The following is a 20,793-nucleotide window of genomic DNA, read 5'->3' as shown; positions in this document are numbered from 1 at the left end:
CAGTGCTTTCTAATTAGTTACATTATTGGATACTGGAGAGATTCCTGAATATTTATATATATTGAGAACATTTCACAATTAATTTCTTAACATGTATAAGTGTTTATGAACTTCTGGATTTAATAATTCTTTGTATGACCCGTTTATATACATTTTATAATTTATTCACTAAAATTTAGGATTTTAAAGAACTGAAAAATTAGAGAATTTCCAGTTTGTGATTGCCTTGATGATTTTTCATCATCAAGTTTATTGAATGAAAAATTAAGTTTGCAGTGGAATATAGACGTAATCTTAGTGAGGGTCCAATTGTTTATTTTCTTGACAAAAAGGGGAAAAAAAGATAATTACAAAAAATATTCAAGATGTATTGCACTTATAGACATATACATTAAATTATTAACAAAAAAAGTATCCGAATGTTTCTCATACATTATATTTACCTACATTATCAGAAATATTCACTAATATGTGAATTGTCAGGAATTCAAAGTGATTTTCAAATATAAGTCCACAAGGGGCAAACTTGAAAAAAGGTACAAATCAATTTTTTTTTTGTTTTTTGGACTAATAATTGAAAGAGACTTTAGTGAATACGCCTTGCTGTGTATAACCATACACTATCAGCGTTCAAACAACTTTCTATTTATATCATAATACATTTAACTTGATTCTTGAACATGGGTGGAGCTTAAGTAAGGTTCTGTTTCAATTGCCAATCATATTTACCCACAATCCAATTAGTAAATGAATCCCACAGTTAGGCTAATAATAGATATCATAGACTAAAGAAAACAAAATGGCTGCACCCATATATAAGATACAGAGGGCATAAGAAAAGAAAACCAAAAAGAAAAAAAATTATATATCATGCCAAAAAGTATGGAAAAGGAATGTTCTCTCTGGGTTCTGGAACTATTCATGAACCAGTCCACCTTCACTATATATAGTATATTGTCTTTCTGGCAGTATATCATAAAACACAAAAAAACATAAAATAGACTATCAATGAGAATATACAAATCATGGTGGTTTCTCCTATAAGGTGGTGCTATTTGTAAATATGTACTATCAGAAGCGTAACTAGAAACCATGTGTCCCGGTGCAAGATTGTCCTGGGGCACCCCCATATGTCTACCCCCCACCCCATACGTCTCCGACCCCCCACACATCCCCGCCAACCCACACATGCAGACACACACATAGACACACACATTAAACACACACTGTCATGTAGACACACACAAATATATATAAACACACATACACATACATACAGACACACAAACAAAAACACACACATACAAACACACACACATACACACAGAGACCCATACATACATACATAAATACATACAGACACACACACACACACATACATACAGAAACACATACATACACACAGACATGTAGACACACCCACAGACACACACACACACACACACACATATTTAAAGACACACATACACTAACACACCCACACATGCAAAATGTTTAAGTCACCCTCTTGTTTCCTACCTTTTAGATGCAGGAGGGTGACTTCCCTGGGGTCCAGTGGTGGCTCAGCCTGATGGGTGTCAGAGTTCCCACTCTGCGACTCTGCTGCGACCCCTGCAACCGCTGTAGTTCTGCCACTGTGTACTATACAAAAATAAAAATATGTTGTATACATTTACTATTTTTTTATTCACAGACATTCATGGAATTAGAAATGAATGGCCTTTGAAGAACTTAAGCTTCACCGTAGCAAGCCATAAGACAATGTTTTATCTTTTTACAAGTTTTGGAGACTTCTTGTTGAAGCAATCAAAAGTTCCAGTGTCCTTCAAATCATGTGCACAGAGACCTTCCAGAACGTTTACCTTCCACGTTTATATCTGGTGGTTAATTTTAGGTGTATTAATGAATTCTTGGAGAGCTCAATCAGTAAACTTTACGGTGGGCATTATAGGTCCTTGGGATTGTGATCCAATTTTCTCCAAAGCTTTGCCGGAATTAGCTGCAAGGTTAGCGGTGAACAAAATAAACAATGATTCTACATTAGAGCTTTCCTACCAACTTAACTACAAAATCCTGCAAGAAAACTGTGAAACATCCAAAGCATTGGTGGAGTTTGCTAGTTATGGCGAACTCTCGTCTGCTTTTTTAGGCCCTTTAAATCCTGGATACTGTGACTCTGCAACACTTTTGGGCAAAAACTGGAACAAAGCCGTGTTCTCTTGGACTTGTGTTAATCATGATCTGGACAGCAAAGACAGTTTCCCAACTTTTGCCCGGACTATGCCCTCACCAACCAAAGTGTTATTTCACTTCATGAAATATTTTCGGTGGGCACATGTCGGAGTGATTTCTTCCAATGAAGATATATGGGTGGACACAGCTCGGAAAGTAGCCAGTGCTCTTAGAAATCTCGGGCTACCTGTGGGTATTGTGAAAAACATGGGAAACGGAAATCAAGGTATTGAAGACACCTTGAGAAATATTAAAGACACCAATGACCTCAGAGGTAAGTACAAACTAGCTATCTGTTCTTGAAAGAACACTCACGAAAAATGTGTGAATTTCATTATAAAAATGTAATTATATGTATTTGTGTAAAATAAAATGTTTCATGTATACCTTACTCCTTATAGGTTATAAGGTATCAGGTTTCTATTTAAACTTGTATTGTACTCCAAAACATATTTGCTTTTATTAGCAATATTATGTAGTTAAGCATCGATCTGGCCATATTGTTGTTGCATGTGCTATAAAATACATCCAGTATTATACAGTACTTGTGGGATGGTCATTTTTTCAAATAGTTTCTTTTTTCCCTTTTGAATTTTCATATGCCTACCCGTATAAGGCACTTGTCCATGCACTTATTTCTCACCTCAAATATTGCAATGATGGAGAATTAAACTTGGGATAAAATTTGCCCTGTCAAACTTTGAGTGAAATTTCAACAATACAAGGTAACCTTTGGCTTTTATCCTCAGTCAGGAGAAACCAGAGTTTGAATGTCACTGTGACTTCCGTTTGACAGATGTCTCTTGTGTCAGGGATGAGCAACAGAATAGTAAATGCTTCTCACTTCTCAAGAACTAGAATCAAGCAGAGTATTGGACAGTTAAGCAAGATCTGTATGGAACATATGAATTCAATGAGTCAAACAGAGTGACTACAATTTATTTTGCCTGCCATTGTTATTACTTGATCATTTTAATGTTAAGACATTATTGAAAACTCATCATCTTGTATCCCCTATTTAAGGTGCATAATTACTGAGTAATTAATCACTTATCTTATCTAAGATCATCTCCTGTATTCCAGCTCCTTCTTTTAAAACACATGGACCACTGCTTCAAACAAAAATCTAATTAGTTGATAAAACTTAACACACTAGGGTTACAAGCAATTTGAAATACAGTGATATGTTATATAGGATTGGAGATGTAAATGGTTTGAGAGACTGGTAGAGTAATGGAGTTTGTACAGACTGGGGGAACTGTTAAATCCTGATATCCAGGAAAGGGACAATGGTTGCAGTAATTCAGACAGGATTATCATAAATACGTTTAAGGGGACTATCTATGCTAAATAAAAATAAACAAAGTTTAAGGGGACTATCTATGCTAAATAACAATAAACAAAGTTTAAGGGGACTATCTATGCTAAATAACAATAAACAAAGTTGAAGTTCTACCATGCCTTAGGCTCTTGCTCTTCACTGTCCCTCCTGGAAGCAGACATTATGAATATATACAAAAAAACATTGTTGTTCTCCCTTACTCGTCTTTTACAGAACCACAACGTTTTAACTTTGATATGTTGCCATTAAACCCAGTTAGACTTGAGTACAAAATTGCTCAGAGGATAGCTAAACTATCATGAGGTTCACTGACAAGATAAATGCAAAATAAAGGACCATTTTGAGCACCGTAAAAATGGAATCGCAATCAGATACTGGGCATTATCTTACCTTTAGGACAGAAACCATAATTGAATGGTTTAACCCCAAACTCTAGAGGACACCCAATCTCTCTGTCCCTTCACTTCCTCTACAGGAAGTGATATATAGTTTGTGATATATTAAATGGGAGCTGTAATTTCAAAAGATGTTAAAATAGTGTGTTTACTTATACATCTATTTAACAAATATGTATTTGTCAGTTGTGAAATATAAAAATAAATTTAGAAATGTACTCCTCTTTTCCACGTTAGTTCCCTGTCAGTCATTGTTACATTCTCTGTCCTTTGCACCTGGCAGTCAGTATAGAAAGAGCATACAGAGACAAAATAAACAACATTTCTATTTCTCATTTAAAAGGACACTATCGGCACCAGAACAACTACAGCTTAATGTAGTTCTGATACCTACAGGCTAAACACAGAGAAAAGGCAGTGTTTACATTACTGACTAGTAACACCTCTAGTGGCAGTGACTCAGATGGCCACTAGAGGTGCTTCCTGGGTCACTGCTGTGTACAACATAATATGTTTTTTTTTTTTCTGGTTATGAATACTGTGAGCTGAACAACAACTCCTCAAAATGGTTACGTTGCTTCCATGACATCAACAACTGTGTTATTGGACAGATAGGGAGCTCTATGCAGGTACAAAGATGAAGTATATGGTTAGACAGATGGGACTGGTTAGACAGGAGCAGAGGGGACAGGCGCCATATTCACAACTTTGGACGGTCATAAATGGTTTAACTCCTTAACCCCTTAAGGACCAAACTTCTGGAATAAAATGGAATTATGACATGTCACACATGTCATGTAGTGATGTCACGAACATAAAATTTTCGGTTCGCGAACGGCGAACGCGAACTTCCGCAAATGTTCGAACTGCCATAGACATCAATAGGCAGGCAAATTTTAAAACCCACAGGGACTCTTTCTGGCCACAATAGTGATGGAAAAGTTGTTTCAAGGGGACTAACACCTGGACTGTGGCATTCCGGAGGGGGATCCATGGCAAAAATCACTTAACATTCCTAAATTGTTTGGAATAACCTGCTTTAAAACATCAGGTGTGATGTTGTATCGATCAGGTAGTGTAAGGGTTACGCCTGCTTCACAGTGACAGACCAAACTCCCCGTTTAACGCACCGCAAACAACCGCAAATAGTCCACTTGCACAAACACAAACTCCCCATTTGCACAAGGTTGGATACCAAGCTAGCCATGTCCCGTTCCTTGTCCTCACTGATGTAATTGAAGGTCTCTTCCTCCACCCAGTCACGTACAACACCAAGGGTCCCGAAAGGTGACAACAAGCCCCCTGGGATGCCTGCTGTGTTTGGTCTTCCACCTCCTCAAAGCCACCTTCCTCCTCTGACTCCTCTTCATCAGACTATTCTCTCTTTGCGTTGCCTCTCTCTGCGTTATTATAAGGTGTGTTAAGTAGTACTATTCCTATCAGTTTAATCCCTGTTATGTCCCCTATCAGAAGACAACCCTGGAGATGGTCCCAGCGGGACTTCACCAACTAATGATAAAGAAGAAGCTACAGGTTCCAGCCCTGACAGAGACTGGCGGACAGCGCCAGAAACACAGTTGGTCCCTTCTACCTCTGCTCCTTCTCCTTCTTCCCCCTCATCTGGATTGAATCCTGAAAGTCCCAGCTTTGTCCCTCATTCACCAGTTAGGGACTCTAACTCTATACGAGGATCTGGACCTCTGTCTACCAGATCCCTTCCCAATGGTGTGGGCGAAAGACCCTGTAATGAAGAAATTAGTGGACAACCACCGAGCAACCTAGGTAGAGGCAGAAGAAATCGGAGAGCCCCGAGATTCTTGACCTATGACAACATTGGGGAACCCACATATTCTCAGAACCCCCACACGTGCACTAAGTTAATCAATTTATTGCATACTTTGACTGAAATATTGAGTGATAGAATTTCCCTGTATTAGATTGTATTGTACCATCTTGTTAAACGGTTATAAACCAGATGGACTGCTCTTGCCAGTGGAAGGCAAGGATTCTACAGAGGGGAGGATGTAACAGACTGCTATATTTTACTGTTTTTACTTTAAGTTTTAAAATATTGAACTTTGCCCTTTGCCCTTTGCCCTGTCTTGTGAGGAGGAGGGGCTAGGATGGCAGGAAGAAGAGGACAGGTGAGAAGCCATGTTCTCTGAGTCTGCTATAAAGAAAGTGTGTTCCTACCTGTTTCAATGGTCTACTACTGCTGGGACAGTGGAATAATAACAGTGGAAGGCTAATGCACTGCAACTACAAGGAGTTGGAGACGGTCTACTGCTCTGCTAGGAGAATTAGAAGACTGTCATTTTATGTTCAACTCCCTGCAGATTCTGGAACTTTCTGCAGGAGTGTGAATGAGCTCTTGCATCCTACCAGCAGATGGAAGAGAAAGGATTGCCATTGCTGTTTTGCTGCTGTCCTACATTCTGCTGGATCTCTCTGGAAATATCTGCAGTTACAGAAGTCACTCAAAGGTACTGTGTCCAGAGATTGCTTCAGGATTCTCTCTTATAACTCTACCTGGGTAGCGCTACCTACACCTAAGGGCCCCAACGTTGTGCACATAATTTACCTGCAGGTACCCTAGAAGTTTAATTGTCCAGATGTAGTTATTAATGTTAATCAGAGAAGTTTGTTGTCTGCATTCCTGCTGCTAAAGACTCTTGTGACTGTGTTTAACATTAGCCAGGAACTGCGTTGTTATATGTGGCTGTTATATGTGTACCCTTTGACCACAATACAGTGTTTATTCCCATGTCTGTATTTATTTCATGTCTCTGAGGTATTAAGTGGAGGGTACTCATCTACTCAGTGGTATGGGTTCCCCATAAATAGAAGTTGCACTGAGTGGAGGCACTGCGTCAGAACAAGATGTCCCGATCTCCCAACTATAGCGGAGGCTCAGGATCCCTGTCAGCCACAGAAGAAGGTGTAACTGCTGCTAGCTACGGCTTGTTGCCAGGAGCAGGGCAAAAAAAGGTAACAGGGTTACAATGGCATCGATTTTAGGTACCGGGATATGGAAAAAGATGCTTGGTCGGTCCTCCTACTTCAAATTTGGGGCACTGCGCGTGCAATCTAATGTGCCACCAGATAGGAGTGGTGTGTTAAGTAGTACTATTCTTATCAGTTTAATCCCTGTTACGTCCCCTATCAGGGGACGTGTATATAAGGCATCGATTTTAGGAAAAAGATGCTTGGTCGGTCATCCTACTTCAAATTTGGGGCACTGCGCGTGCAATTAAATGTGCCACCAGATAGGAGTGGTGTGTTAAGTAGTACTATTCTTATCAGTTTAATCCCAATGTCACGACTACTAGTGTGGTCCAGCACGCAGAAACTATGTAAGCATATACATAGGCAAGAAAAGGAAAATAAAAGGACAGAGCGTAAACTGGACCTTAGAATGGCCGGACTAATACGCTAGAGACAGAGAATGGTCAAAGGGAAAGGAAGCCAGAAAATACACAATACCGTTTACACAAGCCAAGTCAGGGAAACCAGAATTCAGAATAACCAGGGAAAAGCCAAGATCAGGATACCAGGAAATCAGATTCACAATGATAAAGCACTCTCAGGAAACCAGGAACAGGAAACCACGACAGGGCAAGGTACTGGGGTGAGCTAGGGATTTAAATATCACGCGGCGGGTCGGCAGCCGCGACACCCTGTTACGCCCCCCTCATCAGGCCTTTTTTAGTCGAATGTATCGCCCACTGTCAGTCCCTTCGGGATCCATCCCTCATTCATCTTAATAAAGGTGAGGTAATCTAGACTTTTTTGACCTAGGCGACTTCTCTTCTCAGTGACAATACCTCCTGCTGCACTGAAGGTCCTTTCTGACAGGACACTTGAAGCGGGGCAGGCCAGAAGTTCTATTGCAAACTGGGATAGCTCAGGCCACAGGTCAAGCCTGCACACCCAGTAGTCAAGAGGTTCATCGCTCCTCAGAGTGTCGATATCTGCCGTTAAGGCGAGGTAGTCTGCTACCTGTCGGTCGAGTCGTTCTCTGAGAGTTGACCCCGAAGGGCTGTGGCGATGCGTAGGACTTAAAAAGCTCTGCATGTCCTCCATCAACAACACGTCTGTAAAGCATCCTGTCCTTGCCGGCGTGGTCGTGGGAGGAGGAGGATTACTTTCACCTCTTCCCCTGTTAGATTCCCGTTGTGCTGTGACATCACCCTTATACGCTGTGTAAAGCATACTTTTTAATTGATTTTGGAACTGCTGCATCCTTTCCTGACTTGCCGTAATTCGGTAACATTTCAGGCACTTTCTGCTTATACCGGGGATCTAGTAGCGTGGACACCCAGTACAGGTCGTTCTCCTTCAGCTTTTTTATACGAGGGTCCCTCAACAGGCACGACAGCATGAAAGACCCCATTTGCACAAGGTTGGATGCCGAGCTACTCATGTCCTGTTCCTCGTCCTCAGTGATCTCTCTGAAAGTATGTTCTTCCCCCCAGCCACATACAACACCACTGGTACCAGATGGTGATAACAAGCACCCTGGGATGCCTGTTGTGGTTGGTCTTCGTGCAAAGAAATTTCGGCCAGGTACCTTCCACTGCGGTGTCCCAATAGCTACAAATTTTTGGAACGCCTCAGACTCCACCAGCTTGTATGGTAAAAGCTGGCGGGCTAAGAGTTCAGACAAGCCAGCTGTCAGATGCCGGGCAAGGGGGTGACTTTGTGACATTGGTTTATTACGCTCAAACATGTCCTTGACAGACACTTGACTGTGGGCAGATGAGCAGGAACTGCTCAAGGCGAGAGACAGAGTTTGAGTTTGTGTGCTGCTTGTACTCATGTGTTGATCCCATAGGCGTTTGTGATGTGCGATCATGTGCCTTCGCAAAGCAGTTGTACCTAGGTGGGTGTTGGACTTCCCACGACTCAGTTTCTTTTGGCACAGGTTGCAAAGGGCATTGCTGTTGTCAGAGGCAGACACACAAAAAATGACGACACACTCTGCAATGACGGCATTCTGGTGGTGGCAACAGCATGCGTTGATTGGCGTGCTGTCTGGCTGACCCCGGGTGCCGATGCATGCTGTCTGACTGTGCCACTAGTTCCTTGCGACGACCTCCCTCTGCTTCCAACTCGTCTCCTCCTCCTCCTCTCTGTCTCCCCATCTGAACTTTCCCCCTGTTCTTCTTCTCTTCTAGCGGGCACCCACGTGACATCCACGGACGCATCGTCATCATCAACCGCTTCACTTGTATCTGACAACTCAGCAAAGGAAGCAGCAGCGGGTACAACATCATCATCATCACACCGTACATGTGTAATGCTGCCTGACTGAGACATATCCCTGTTATCTACATCCTCTGGCAATAATGGTTGCGCATCACTCATTTCTTCCAACTGATGTGTAAATAACTCCTCTGACATACCAAGTGAAGCGGCTGTGGTGCTAGTGTTGGTGGTGGCGGCAGGCGGGCGAGTGGTAACTTGAGAGGTGCCCGAAGCTAAGCTGGAGGAGGATGGTGCGTCAAGGTTCCGAGCGGAAGCTGTAGAAGATTGGGTGTCCTGTGTTCGCAAGTCAACTATGTCCTCAGAACTTTTCAAGTTCAGGGTACGTGGCCTCTGAACACTGGGCATTATTCTAGGGCCAAAGGGAATCACAGCACCACGACCACGACGGCCCCTGCGGGGTGACCTGCCATTGCCTATAATTTTTTTTTCGATTAGTGGTACGTTTGGCCAAAGGGCTTTTTGGGGTGCTGTCCTTACAGCAGAGATCAGATGAGTCCTTCAGGACTGTAGTGGACACTGAATACACTAGCCTAGCTATCAATTTCCCTATCAAATCAGCAGCAGCTACACTGTCCCTCCTCTCACTAAGAATGCAGCTTCACAATTAATGTAAAATGGATGCTGTCCAGGAGGTGGGAGGGTCTGGGAGGGAGGGTCTGCTGCTGATTGACTGGAATGTGTCTGCTGACTGTGAGGTACAGGGTCAAAGTTTACTCAATGATGACGAATAGGGGGCGGACCGAACAGCGCATATGTGCGCCGTCCGTGGCGAACGCGAACAAGCGATGTTCGCCAGGAACTATTCGCCAGCGAACCGTTCGGGACATCACTAGTGTCATGTGTCCTTAAGGGGTTAAAATAAGATGATGCCTTGGACCTTGTGGCACTACAACAACTTAATTGTTTCTGTAGGACCTTATGGCTCCATAACAACTTTATTGTTCCATTAAGATTTTGTATGCAGCAAAAAATTAATTTGTTTTTGCAAAAACTATACAAAATTGGGCATGCAAAAAAATAAGACAAATAAGACAAATAAGACAAAAAGGTTGTGTTTGCACCTGGAGTGTCCTTTTAAACTTGCAACTAAGGTCTCTAGGGGCCAACGATTGTCACCAAACAACATTAGCTTAATAAAGCCGTTTTACTGTGCAGACACTGCAGCCTCACTGTTCAATTTTCTGCCATCTAGGAGTTAGATTACTATTGTTTGTATTTATGCAACCCTAGCCCAGACTTACACAGCTCTTTTAATTCCAGAAAACGTTGCCCCAACGTATGCCACTGAAAGAGTTAAACTCCTTCTCTAGGCTTGCATGTTAAACTGCTCTTGTCATTTTTGTATTTTAGTTATCATAATGTGCATGCATTCTGTACTCATTGGAGGGGAAGAACAGGCCATCTTTCTTACAAAAGCGCATGAAATGGGACTAACAGACGGAAGATATGTCTTTATACCATACGACACTTTGCTTTACAGTCTTCCTTATAAAAACAACTCATTATACATCCTTGATAAAAACAGCAAACTGCGGGAGGCTTATGATGCTGTGCTGACAATCACTGTGGATTATGAGGACAAGTCATTTTATGACGTATTTGCAGAAGAGAAAGAAAAGGGTAGGATTAAAACGAATCTGGAACCACACCAAGTGAGTGGTAACATCTTTGGGATTTCGTTTCTGTGCTGTTTATAAACATGCTGCAGTTAACCAATGTTTTCTTCTTTCCACCTTCTCCCCTTGACCTGTCTGTCCTGTCTCCTACCGTCCTGTGACCTTTTCTATGTTTTTACCAATGCACGCACCGACCTTTCCCTTTATCGTTCCTGCTTTATCTCCTTTGTTACACAAAAAGAAAAGAACCAGTAACAAATACAAAGTAAGCTGCTAACCGTAATCGAAACACAAACAGGGTTATTCGATGAACTCTGAATTGCACAGGTTTCATATTCACATTGGAAACTAAGGTCAAAATAGCTGATTTGTAAAAAAAAAAAATCATACCCAGTTATAGGTACAGTTTAAGTAATTCAGATTCCAATCAAGAACATTTCATAGTTAAGTGAATAACTCTGATAGTAAACAAGGTAAATAAACTACAATGGTAAACAAGTTCTCTGTCTGCACAAAAAAAAAAAAATGGAAAAATAATTTATATACAGCTCGAGTATTTGTTAACCCATTTAAATATTTCCATTGCTTGTAAGAGTTATCGGGGTGTGCTTTTCTAATATTTGGCAGGAATGAAACAAGGGATAATATCCTGATTTTTCTGTTTCTGGTGTTATGTGTGACATTTATTTCAGTCACTGTGTTTATTTACAGATATCTTCATTTACTGGTATTCAATTGTTGTTTTACACTGATCAGCCACAACATTAAAACCACTGACAGATAAAGTGAATAGCATGGATTATACTGTTACAATGGAACCTGTTTTCATGGTGGGATATATTAGGCAGCAAGTTAACAGTTCTTGAATTTCATGTATTTGGGAGCAGAAGAAATAGGCAAGATCTGAGTGGCTTTGTCAAGAGCTAGATGTAGTGAAGGGCTAGTCATGGTGATGGTTAGATGACTGGGGCAGAGCATCTCCAAAATTTAAGGGGTGTTCCTGGAGGAAAAGTGTTGCAAGAAAGGATAACTGGTAAACTGGCATTAGGATCATGGGAGCACAAGGGTCATTAATGCACGTGGGGAGTGAAGGATAGTCCGTCTGGTCCTATCACACAGAAGATCTACTGTAGCTCAAATTGCTGGAAAATGTAATGCTGGCCATGATAAAGATGTGTCATTCGGATGTTACTTTGATATGTAACACCTACCTAGAGATTGTTGCAGACCACGTACACACATTATGCATCCTGCCACACTGCAAATATTGTTCAGCACAGGACACGTTCAGCACAGGACACGTTCAGAGTTGTGGATTCCATGCCTCAGTGCATCAGAGTTATTTTGGCAGCATGAGGGTGACCTACATGATATTAATCAGGTGGTTTTAATACGGATCAGTGTATATTTTGTATATGTGTATATTGCAGTTTAGAATTTTGTTTAACCTAGTTTCTATCCTTAGTTACTATACTCTTACGATCTTATTACTGCTGTACTTTCCAAAAGACTCACTAGAAAACCCATTTTAATTTCAGGTGTCTCCACTATTTGGAACTATCTATGATGCAATGTACATCATGGCCAAAGCCATGAGCACTGCTTGGAAACAAGGAGCTTGGATTTCCGGAACAAATCTGGCAGAATACACCAAAAACCTGGATATCCCTGGATTTATACAAATGCTTTACACAGATGGAAAGGGGAATAGTCTGAGTAACTTTGTAGTACTGGATACTGATGGGAAAGTGAACCAGCTCTTCCCAACCTACTCTGTAGAGATAGCATCCAACTTGGTGCGATTTTTGGGCAAGACTATAAGGTTTCCAGGTGGAACACCACCTCCTGCAGACTCCAGCTGCTGGTTTGACCCTGACATAATATGTATAGGAGGTAATTCCATTTTTCATTCTTTCATAGGATTTATGTATTTATTTATGTTGCTAAAAATTATTTTGTTCTGCAAATATGTTTTGCAGTTCAATATGTATCACCGATTAGGGTAGTGTAGGCAACCTTCAGCATTCCAGATGTTTTGGTTTAGATCTCAAATAAAGGTCTTACAGCCATAATGCTGGCAAAGCCTCTGGGAAAATAGTCCACAGCATCTGAACTGATGAATGTATCCTACTCCTGAGATCCTTGTTGGCTGCACGGTTTTCTCATTTTCATAGTTGTAACCCTATCAGAGTTTTCACTGTGTTCCACACATAAAGGAATAAAATGTGCACTTGACCCCACTGTTGTGGGTCTTCAAACAATGTGAATACTTCAGTTGTGTTTAAGGTTGGGCACCTTCATGATGAAATCTTTTGGATTGCTATAAAATTGATGCTGCAAACAAAAATCCCAGACAGATCTTGTTGTGTCATTGAAGCAAACTGCATTTAACCACTTCACAATGAAAAGTATAGATATCAATGTAAGTTGTGGAAAGCAATATGTGTAGATATCAATGTAAGTTATGGAAAGTGATATGTCTAGATCTCTATGTAAGTTATGGGTAGTGATATGTGTAGATATCAATGTAAGTTATGGAAAGGTATATGTGTAGATATCAATGTAAGTTATGGAAAGTGATATGTGTAGATCTCTATGTAAGTTATGGGTAGTGATACGTGTAGATATCAATGTAAGTTATGGGTAGTGATATGTGTAGATATCATTGTAAGTTATGGAAAGGTATATGTGTAGATATCAATGTAAGTTATGGAAAGTGATATGTGTAGATATCAATGTAAGTTATGGAAAGTGATATGTGTAGATATCAATGTAAGTTATGGAAAGTGATATGTGTAGATCTCTATGTAAGTTATGGGTAGTGATACGTGTAGATCTCTATGTAAGTTATGGGAAGTGATATGTGTAGATATCAATGTAAGTTATGGAAAGTGATATGTGTAGATCTCTATGTAAGTTATGGGAAGTGATATGTGTAGATATCAATGTAAGTTATGGAAAGTGATATGTGTAGATATCAATGTAAGTTATGGAAAGTGATATGTGTAGATCTCTATGTAAGTTATGGGTAGTGATACGTGTAGATCTCTATGTAAGTTATGGGAAGTGATATGTCTAGATCTCTATATAAGGACAGAAGGTGATATGGAACGTGATATGGTACCGTGTAATCAAATTATGAGTTTATTAAAGTGCATTTTGGTGGTTAGCTCTATATGAAAGTAATACACATTTATACAAATCACAAAACCCTTCTTTGATGATCATACATTGTATTGTGTGCTTTCCCTGCCTTTTTAACTTCTTTAAATCACTTCACTGATTTTGGGTTGTTGCGAAGAACTTGATTTACAAAATGTGTTTCAGTGGAGATTTTGTTCTCTTCTGACTTTAATAGATTGTTTCACTCTGTATCTGGTGCACGCAGCTACCTACCGGCTTTTGCTGGTTTCATATTGTTCCTCCCACTTAAAGAAAACACTACAAGCACCATAACCACCACAGCCTGCCTATGGTGTAGCATGGTGTGACAAATTACACTTTGAAGGTGCTATGGAACTCCAGGCACCATAAATAGTACAGTAGTCTTCAGCGGTTGTGGAGCTGCTTGAACCTCAACCTTCTTGTTAATTGTTTTTGGAAGCAAAAAAGAATAGAAAAGAAGGGCAATAAAGTCAAAAGCTTTAAAAATACATCTGAATGCATGCCACTGGGCAGCCATGAAATGTGTTGGTTTTGTGAAAGAAGCTAACACAAACTAAAATAAAATGCACAGGTTATTTTTATTTAACGGTAAATGTAGCATATTAAAAATTAGGGCATCCATTCAGTCATTCTGTAACACGACCGTTGGAAGAAATAACTGCCTCCAAATAGTTTTACAGCCACCTACCAGTCATTCTATACTAAATTTAGGAATGCATCTACTCTTCCTCATAGATCACTTCTAATTCAGAAATGTTCAGTATTTCTCTTGTATACATTGCATGTTTAAAATCAACCCAGAGATTTCAATAATATTTTAGTCCAGAGACCCAGAAGGACATTCGAAAACTTGAAAAGTTTCTTGAAGCAATTTATGGTTGCTTTTGTGGTATGTTCTGGAACTTTGTCCTGTTTGGATATGCGACTCCTTTTTAGCAGTTTCTTCGTGACTAATTAACTGTTGGCTAGGTGTTTTTTTTATCTTCAAATGCTTTTTTTTTTGTTCCATAATGCCTGTGGCTTATGTAGGCATTGTGTTGCATATTTCAGATGTTGAGTGTTGCGATGATCGCTTTATGCAATTCATGAATGCGTAAGCATTACTGCGCAGTGGTTCAGTGCACAGCTGCTCCAGTGCCAGCTAAAACTAACTGCGGGTCATTTGCTGTGATGTGGGTATTCTCTGTTGGAGACTTTTGTTGCAGATCTTACCTTGTCTTCAACACTCCCTCTTACATTCAATTTTTAATGACATGTTGGACAGTGCAAGCAGTAAGCATGTAGATATATTTTACAAGTTTTCCCTGCTTTGAGCTAGTTATCTTTATTTTACGTAGTCAGCTGCCTATTTCTTCATATATTTATTTAACAAATGTTTATTATTATTATTAGTATGCAGTCTTATATAAAATGCGTTGCATAGATCACCAATCAATAATTTGGTTGGAAGGCAGTAGGTTATAGAACATTGATGTTGCAGAATTCTAAGTTATAGATGATAGGCTACAGAACAATAATGTTACGTAGAACAATTTATTCATCATCCTCAAATCATCATCATCCTCAAATCTGATAACTGGAGTACTCAGGAGAAATATCAGGCAGAATGATAGTTACAATGGAGAAAGCTCCCAAAATGAGAGAATTTATTAAACTCAGCAATACCTCTATGCTATTAACTGTTATGTTTTCCAAATAAATCATTAGTGGGCCACCTGGCAGGTTGCCCAAACATTTGCACATGCCACATTTACTATTGGATTATTTATTTATTTTGTCAGTCATTTAAATTCAGCAAATACAAAGTATCTAATAGTCCATAATGTTCAAAAATATTTGCAGAAATATGTCAAGTGTATGTTTGTTTACTGTTAAGGTCATTTTAACTTCTTTTGACTTGAAAAATTATTCAATCAAATTATTTGGTCAGTGATGCCCAAAGATTTCCGTACAACTTTGTACATGTTTATTATCTGCATTGTCTATGTCAAATATCGTTTGTTTTCTATACAATACAAGTCTACCTCACATACCTGTATTTATGGCCTCCGGGAGCCATCCTGCTAGTCTAACGGGTGTTCCCTACTCTCTCTAGAGACGTGCATCGATATAAATCTGGGACAAGACCTACAAACAAAGCTCCCAAAACATTGACATGCATGGCTTCCACGTTAAGATTTAACCATTTTAGCACACTTTTCAAAGCTTACGCAGAGAAGATAAAAAAGGATATCCAAAGATGAGCTATTTTAATATATATTTAATGCATTCTATATTTAAAATATAGAAACGTGTAAAGATTTAACTTGGAGGGTCTATTTAACCCTTTACCTGTTTTTTCTGGCAAGATCTCAATGTTTTCTCCTTTGAATGGAAATCCACACTCGAAAGGCTCGTATTGTGAGCTTTTCTTGTGTTGGAGAGATCAACAATCCCTCATCCCACAGAGGAGACACAGGGCATGCAGCTATGTGAGCCATGTCATGGCATCATGGTGGCCACAATTCTAGGAACTATATTGGCTACTTAACTAACAGGGTTTGCTATTTGTCAAGTAAGGGATTTGTAGTATTGGTATGTAATAATAAGGTTATGATTGTAATTCAAACAGCTCTATTTAAGTCCCGTAGCTTTATTACATTTTCACACATTTCCAATAAAATCTACACATATAAATGAGGATCAATTTGTCTTAGCAGGATTTCATCTATGACATACAGTATTGGGAGGTTCTAAAAGATTTGTATATCTTTGTATTGTAGGAAAGTGGCAAAAATGTCATTCTTTTACTACTACAATATCTGGACGTTTCTTAATGCTCTATATCTCATAGTTAGATATCTCATATATCTCATAGTTAGCCTGAAAAGAGACTTGCGTCCATCAAGTGCAGTCTTTCTCACATCTGTTTTTTGCTGTTGATCCAAAAGAAGGCAAACAACCCAGTTTGAAGCACTTCCAATTTTTCAACAAACTAGGAAAAAAAATCCCTCTTGACCCCAGAATGGCAGTCAGATTTATCCTTGGATCAAGAAGCTGTTACCCTACAGTTGACAAATTATATCCTTGAACATTATGTTTTTTGCAAGTAAGCATCTAGTTGCTGTTTGAACATCTGTATGGACTCTGATAAAACCGCCTCTTCAAGCAGACAATTCCATATCCTTATTGCTCTTCTGTAAAAAACAAAACAAAAAAAAAACTTCCCTTTGCCTTAATCTAAATCTCCTTCCTTCCGGTCTAAACACGAGACCTTGTGTGTCAGTTTATTAATCATACTTGTTATCTATTTATGAATAATATATAGATTTCCACACTATCTCACTTGATGGTATTATCTATGGGTTATACTATGTAGTTTCTTACAGCCATTTAAACACATATATGTAACCAATGAAAATACCAGGAGATATCATACAGACAAACTATACACAGAACGCGTTTTTGGGATAATGTTTTTTTTTTGTTGCTCTTTAAAGGGATAAAAACAGATAATTGACCTGATTTATTTCAACCATTTAGGTAATGCGCAACCTAAGCATTTTAGTAATCAGAAGAAATGTAGGAATCTAAAACACCTTTAACAGAAGGAGTCTGCTTGCTATGATAGAATATTTATGGAATGTTGGCAACAACATTCGACTCTCCACGTCTTTGCAGTTTTTTAAAAAATCCTGAAAGGCACCTATAGTCCCCAAAACAACTTTAGCTTAATGAAGCAGTTTTGGTGTATAGATCATGTCCCTGCAGTCTCACTTCTCAATTCTCTGCCATTCTGGAGTTAAATCACTTTGTTTAAACACACCTGGTTACACCTCCCTTCATGTGCTGTGCACAGCCCTCCTAAACACTTCCTGTAAAGTGAGATCTAATGTTTAAACATTCTTCATGGCACAGTATGTTAAATTTAGAATTTCCTATCTCCTGCTCTTTTAATAGTTTGCTAGACCTTGCAGGAGCCCCCTGTGTGTGATTAAAGATTAACTCTCCTAAGTGAGACTTCAGAAATATGATATATACACAAAAACAGCTACATTAAAGGGACACTATAGTCACCAGAAAAACTGCAGCTTATTGTATCTGTTAGTAGAACCATCCCCTTGCTGTAAGCACTGCCTTTCAGAGAAAATGCAGCCTAGTGATAACTCCAGAGGTGCTTCCAGGGGCAGTGCTGCACAGTGTGACTGACACTCAGTGTCTCCTCCCTCTGCATGGATACACTGAACATTCTTCATACAGATGCATTGATTCAATTAATTTCTATGAGGAGATGCTGATTGGCCAGAGCTGTGTTTGGCTTGTGCTGGCACTGCCCCTGATCTGCCTCCTTGACAGTCTCAGCCAATTCTATGGGGAAGCATTGTGATTTACTCACTAAATCACTTCTCATAATGTCAGCAGACAACAGGAAGGTCAGAGGCAGACAAGGGCAGAGCCACCAGCTGAAGACTTAAAAACAAGTAAGATTTTACTATATGTAGGGAGGCAAGGGGGGAAGGGAGGAATGCAAGGGAGGGGGGGGCTCGATGGTGGTTTTAACACTATACGGTCAGGAAAACATGTTTGTGTTCCTGACCCTATAGTGTTCCTTTACGCTAAAATTATTTTGGTGACTATAGTGTCCCTTTAGAAATCTTTAGAGACGCCAATTAAAAGCCTGTATGGAAAAGTCTTTAAAATGACTGAACTATTGTGAAAATGTGTATTTTGTGTGACTGCTTGCTATGCAGTAAAACATTGGATGAACTTACCATATTCGATTAGTGCTGACCTTTTTTGTATGTGTTTTGACCTGGATTATATATATATTGTGCCTGCATAGAATTGTTTAATAGTTTGAGCCTCAGAGTGGCTAAAATGAACCAGATTGCACACGCTAAAACTTTCTGGCTTTTAGAGATTATAGTAAGTGTTTGTGACAATATTTTCTTTTTATATGTTGTGCTGAGAAAAGCAAATGTGAGGATTGTTAGATTCTATAGATAGAATGTTGGACTTTTTTCAGTTGTAGTTTGCACACGTTTAGATTTCAGTCACATGACTGAATGTCATATGGTTTTTCGATGATCTCTCTCCTGGTGTTTTGCTCTTTCACACCAGCGATACTAATAACTCAATTACATAGATGTTTGCAAGTTCTCTCTTCCTCTCATTTTTACCTACTCCCAAATACTCCTTTATATAGGTTTGCAGATCCATTGTGTTTTCATGGACACATAGCACGTCTTCCAGCTGGTGGGAAGCACATGGTGAATGCTGCAGTATTCCACTGACTTATGAAAGCAGATCCCCAGGGATACCCCACAATTAATAGATTGATTTATGAATGTTACATGATTTCAGTTTATAACTTTTCATGTAACATTCAACAGCAGGAATAATCGTTAGGTAGCCTTGAAAATATGGAGAATATCAGGAAGGGGGGTAGTAGAACACCAGTAGCTGGTGATGTCTGCAATACATTTAAATTCATTGACAAAGACTGACCAGCAAAGCAACCAATCAGGGCTGTCCGTACACTGTGCTTTGCTGTAGCATTTGCCTATGTGCTAATGAACAAAAAGCTACAACTACAAGGGGATTCCGAGCTTGGTGTCTCTTTGATTTAAAAAAAAAAAAAAACTTTAATATGTGTTTTATATAGAATTATTGTATAGTTATAGTGAGTGTTTGAGAGTGAAAAGTGAAAGGAACAATTAAGTGAATGTGGAAATTCCATTCTGGCAAACCTTAACGCACTACATTCTCCAAATATCCCACCACGACTGGCAAAAAAAAAAGTACAGTTTGAAAAAAATCTAAGGGTGGGTTTAGCACTATGTCTTATTAACTACAATAACCTTCCTCTTAACTCCATCTATTAGATTAAAAATAGTTTAATTTTTTTTTTTTTTAAAAAAGGTCTTAAGTGAATGCAAAATTAAATAAAAAACAAACAAACAAAAGAACCTGAAAATAAATAAATGTATACTCTGTGAAATACGATTATTTTTTAATTTTTTTTTTATTTATTTCTCAAACCACATGCAGCTATACACAGAGCAATATTTAGAAACATTAAATCTCATTGCTAGTAAGATATCGAACCATACATAATGCTATACTCATCATGAGGAAAGAGGAATTTTAATTAAATGAATGTCAAAAGATAGCAGCATTATAATAAAATATCATTAGCAGTAAGGTATAATCGGGGGCAGCTCATGGTATATCGGGTGAGAGCCGAAGGACATCAGACTCTGATTGAGTGTTGAATGAGTCACTCACACAACTCCATTGACTTCATGTTAATTGCTGGACTTGGCAATTTGACATTCCTTTGGCAGAGTCCCAGGGACACTAGTGCCAGTCAGACTGAGATGTTTCCATTGTATTACAATTGCCATGGTATAATTGAAGCTGTTCTTATGATATTATTAAATTGTACCTGCAATTCGGGCATTGACTATGTGGACTTTTTGGAATTCTGTTAGTTTCTTCATGTTGCTTCTAAAACTGGCATATTTAAGCACTAATTTTCTTTAAGCCAGCCATATTTTTCTAATTGGGAACAAACCTAATAGGACTCACACTTGCAGATAACAAGCACACGGACACCCGTGAAGAAAAATATATAATAATAAAAAACTTAGCTGATAGGTACACTGCTTCCCAGGGTTATCTCCCAGCTGATAACCGTATAACAGAACTGTGTAATTGATGGGCTATTTTGGGTATCTGCTAGTATACCTATAAAGAAGGACAAAACATAGTGCAAATATTGCTACAAAAAATA

At 39.2% G+C, this 20,793-nt stretch overlaps 1 protein-coding gene across 3 annotated transcripts in view; it reads left to right on the top strand.

Annotated features, from left to right (window-relative positions):
• The window catches only part of LOC134572973 (retinal guanylyl cyclase 2-like), a 155,175-nt gene that overhangs the window by 2,232 nt on the left and 132,150 nt on the right, over positions 1-20,793 (top strand). For all 3 annotated transcript variants that reach the window (XM_063432335.1, XM_063432318.1, XM_063432327.1), the window contains exons 2-4: positions 1,694-2,506; positions 10,588-10,889; positions 12,392-12,746. In XM_063432335.1, coding sequence (XP_063288405.1) covers positions 1,762-2,506; positions 10,588-10,889; positions 12,392-12,746 — 1,402 coding nt within the window. In that variant the 5' untranslated portion in view covers positions 1,694-1,761. The remainder of the gene's footprint in view (positions 1-1,693; positions 2,507-10,587; positions 10,890-12,391; positions 12,747-20,793) is intronic.

This window comes from Pelobates fuscus, chromosome 1 (assembly GCF_036172605.1).
Source record: "Pelobates fuscus isolate aPelFus1 chromosome 1, aPelFus1.pri, whole genome shotgun sequence".
In the NCBI taxonomy this organism is placed as follows: domain Eukaryota; kingdom Metazoa; phylum Chordata; class Amphibia; order Anura; family Pelobatidae; genus Pelobates; species Pelobates fuscus.
This window is presented reverse-complemented; position numbering and strand designations above follow the sequence as displayed.